The sequence below is a fragment of the Epinephelus moara genome, chromosome 10, assembly GCF_006386435.1.
Source record: "Epinephelus moara isolate mb chromosome 10, YSFRI_EMoa_1.0, whole genome shotgun sequence".
Taxonomy (NCBI): domain Eukaryota; kingdom Metazoa; phylum Chordata; class Actinopteri; order Perciformes; family Serranidae; genus Epinephelus; species Epinephelus moara.
The window spans coordinates 45,105,713-45,108,963 of NC_065515.1; the positions used below are offsets into that span (position 1 = coordinate 45,105,713).

At 41.3% G+C, this 3,251-nt stretch overlaps 1 protein-coding gene across 1 annotated transcript in view; it reads left to right on the plus strand.

The window, feature by feature from the left end:
- The window catches only part of LOC126396243 (cadherin-2-like), a 430,873-nt gene that overhangs the window by 358,916 nt on the left and 68,706 nt on the right, over positions 1–3,251 (plus strand). Inside the window, exon 14 of the mRNA XM_050054177.1 lies at positions 1,171–1,310. Coding sequence (XP_049910134.1) covers positions 1,171–1,310 — 140 coding nt within the window. The remainder of the gene's footprint in view (positions 1–1,170; positions 1,311–3,251) is intronic.

Here is a 3,251-nt window from a genome sequence, read left to right on the forward strand (position 1 = left end):
AAAAACAAAACAACAAAACCCTTTAACGGGGAAGAAAAACGGTAGAAACCTCAGGAAGAGCAACTGAGGAGGGATCCCTCTTCCAGGATGGACAGACATGCAATAGATGTCGTACAGAACAGATCAACATGATAAATTTACAGTATTCCATATGACAAAATGAGACATAAAGAGAGACAGAGAGACAGAGAGAGATGCAGGACAGACAGTAATGACAGTAGCTTACAACAACATTAATTTAAGTAATAATATTATAATAATGATTACGGCTATTGTGGTAAATTATGTGACAATAATCATATGTGTATAATAACAGTAGAAGTACGACTAATAATAACAGCAGCAGTAGACAGTATCAGGCAGTACCACGGCAGCAGCACAATCACGTCACATGATCCAGGCACAGGCTCATCATATACATATAGATATGTCAGTCATTTTGTGAAACCTTTTGATATTTTCTGTGCTGAGTGACCATATGAAATTCTCTCTCATTTCTGCAGTGCTATCTCTGTGCATGTAGGCTGTTATTTCTCTGCTCATCCAACATTTTAATGTAGAGGTCACTTGGTGGGCAGCCACATTGCCTTGAAATTTTCTGGCTTCATATGAGCTTCCTTCTACTATCACTTTTTGATCAGTTTGTGTGGTGTTTAAGGCTACATTGCAAAAATAGCTCTTTTTACTGGAGTCACTTAAAAAACATGCACACAAGTGTTGCATAAACGTAACAGTAATTGGTCTTGTATTTATACAGCACTGTTTTAGTCTTCCTACCACTCAAAGTGCTTTTACACCTCATACCACCTGTTACTCAGTTAAACATTCACGCACACTCACACACCGATCAGGAGCAGTTGAGGTTCGGTGTTCTGCCAAAGGAAACTTTGACATGTGGACGGAGGTTATGGGGATCTAACTAATTGATCTTTTGATGAGTAGATGACCTGCTGTACCTCCTGGGACACAGAACCCCACCCCCACCCTACCTGGAACTCCATCCTTTGTATTAACAGTCCAATGTTCTTTTCTTTCCTATGGTGAGGTGCACAGAACATTTAAGGGTTTTTTTTGTTGTTGTTTTTTGTTGCTAGTGGCGCTGTGGAATGTCTTCAGTAAGGCTTACATCATATATTGACCTTATCTTCTCTTGTCACACTTGTCCTGCAGTGCTGGTGCTGCTGTTTGTGATGTGGATGAAGAGGAGAGATAAGGAGCGTCAGGCCAAGCAGCTCCTTATTGACCCAGAGGATGACGTCCGAGACAACATCCTTAAATATGATGAGGAGGGAGGAGGAGAGGAGGACCAGGTACACATACACACACACACACACACACACACACACACTGTAAAAAGTTAAAACAACAACTAAAAAAGATAATAACAGTTACAAATAAAGCTGCAAGCAGCTGTGATCGGGCCCTTGCTCTCCCGCGTCAACGCGGGGGGGCCAGCAGCATGCATCACTGAAGCAGTTATGTGAAAACTCAGAGTAAGTTAACCCTGACATGGTGTGACGTTTCATCTTCCTACTCCAAGAAAACCCCTATGGGAAGGTTTTTTTTGAAAATTTCAAGGGGGCGCTATAGAGGCATTTTGTCCCCCCCATGGCTGACGCCCCTATCAGATGTAAGAGCTTGCCATTCTTGACCTGTGTATCAATTTCGTGAGGATATGAGGTCGCAGAAGCCATCTAAAAGCCAAACGTATTTGGTGGCGAGGGCGGCGTCATAGTGGCCACACCCCTTGACATAGAGAAAAGCTTATAATAACAGTCATCAACATCTAAATCATCAACGTGTCTCTTAGACCCCATCCCAACTAGGCTACTTAAGGAGGACTTACCTTTAGTTAACACTCATATATTAGATATGATCAATATATCCTTATTAACAGGCTATGTACCACAGTCTTTTAAGGTAGCTGTAATTAAACCTCTACTAAAAAAGCCCACCCTGGATCCAGAAATGTTAGCCAACTATAGACCAATATCTAATCTTCCCTTTATGTCAAAGATACTTGAGAAAGTAGTCGCAGACCAGCTGTGTGATTTTCTCCATGATAATAATTTATTTGAGGAATTACAGTCAGGATTTAGAGTGCATCATAGCACTGAGACAGCACTAGTTAAAATTACAAATGACCTTCTGATTGCTTCAGACAAAGGACTTGTCTCTGTACTTGTTTTATTAGATCTTAGTGTGGCGTTTGACACTATTGACCATCAAATTCTGCTACAGAGACTGGATCACTTAATTGGCCTAAAAGGTTCTGCACCGAAAATGTATAAGCTTCGGGGAAAATAATCATGGTATAGTCGTTCTACTGGATTGCATTAGATTACACAGGTGTACACAAAGTGGCCAGTGACTGTATGTTACATACATACCGTATTTCCTCAACAGGGGTGGAAGTAACGAATTACAAATACTCACGTTACTGTAATTAAGTAGATTTTTTGGGTACTTGTACTTTTATGAGTATTTTTTTCAAGTGTGTAATTTTACTCATACTTGAGTACAATTTACACCATGTAATCTACTTCGCTACTTTTAACATCATAAGTCGCTACTGAGTACGCCCACAATTTGAATTAATATTCAAACCTTTCATCTGCATCTTTGTAGCCAATAAGCCTGTCCGATCGCGGCCGCGGCAATTAATCTATGACGTAAGGAAAGGACAACTCCGCTGCAGCAGGCACAGGTGTCTGGCGGTAACATACCTACACAGCGGAGTAGAGACTAATTTATGGACTGAAGATTTGGAGACAAAGAAGCCAAGGGTGAGTATCCATGCGCTCCGCGCAAATCCCGTGAGCTCCGCGCCGTAACATAACGGCTTACCGGTCAGGACACCGGCGACAGAGAAGTCCGACTCCAGGTCCAGTAATTTCCTCTTTCGTTGGCGTCATGACTGCCCAGTAGTACCTGGACAACCGAGGCACACAGGCACACAGGTAGCCTATGTGGCGTGTCAGAGGGGAAACAATCCGTTCACATTTCTCTCTTAACGGTCCACAAACCTCAGCGCACTTTAGGGACTGTTCTTTACTTGTCAGGGGAGGAGGGTGGCTGGTTGATTTTTATTTAATTTATTTATTTTATTTTGATCTCCACCTATGTTAATCACTTATTGATGCTGTTTTTGAAGTATGAATAAGTCAGTAAGTAATTCATTCCACTGAAATATCATTGATGTATTATAGAAAAGTGATTTATCTTTTTATAAATGACAAAAGGCACATCTG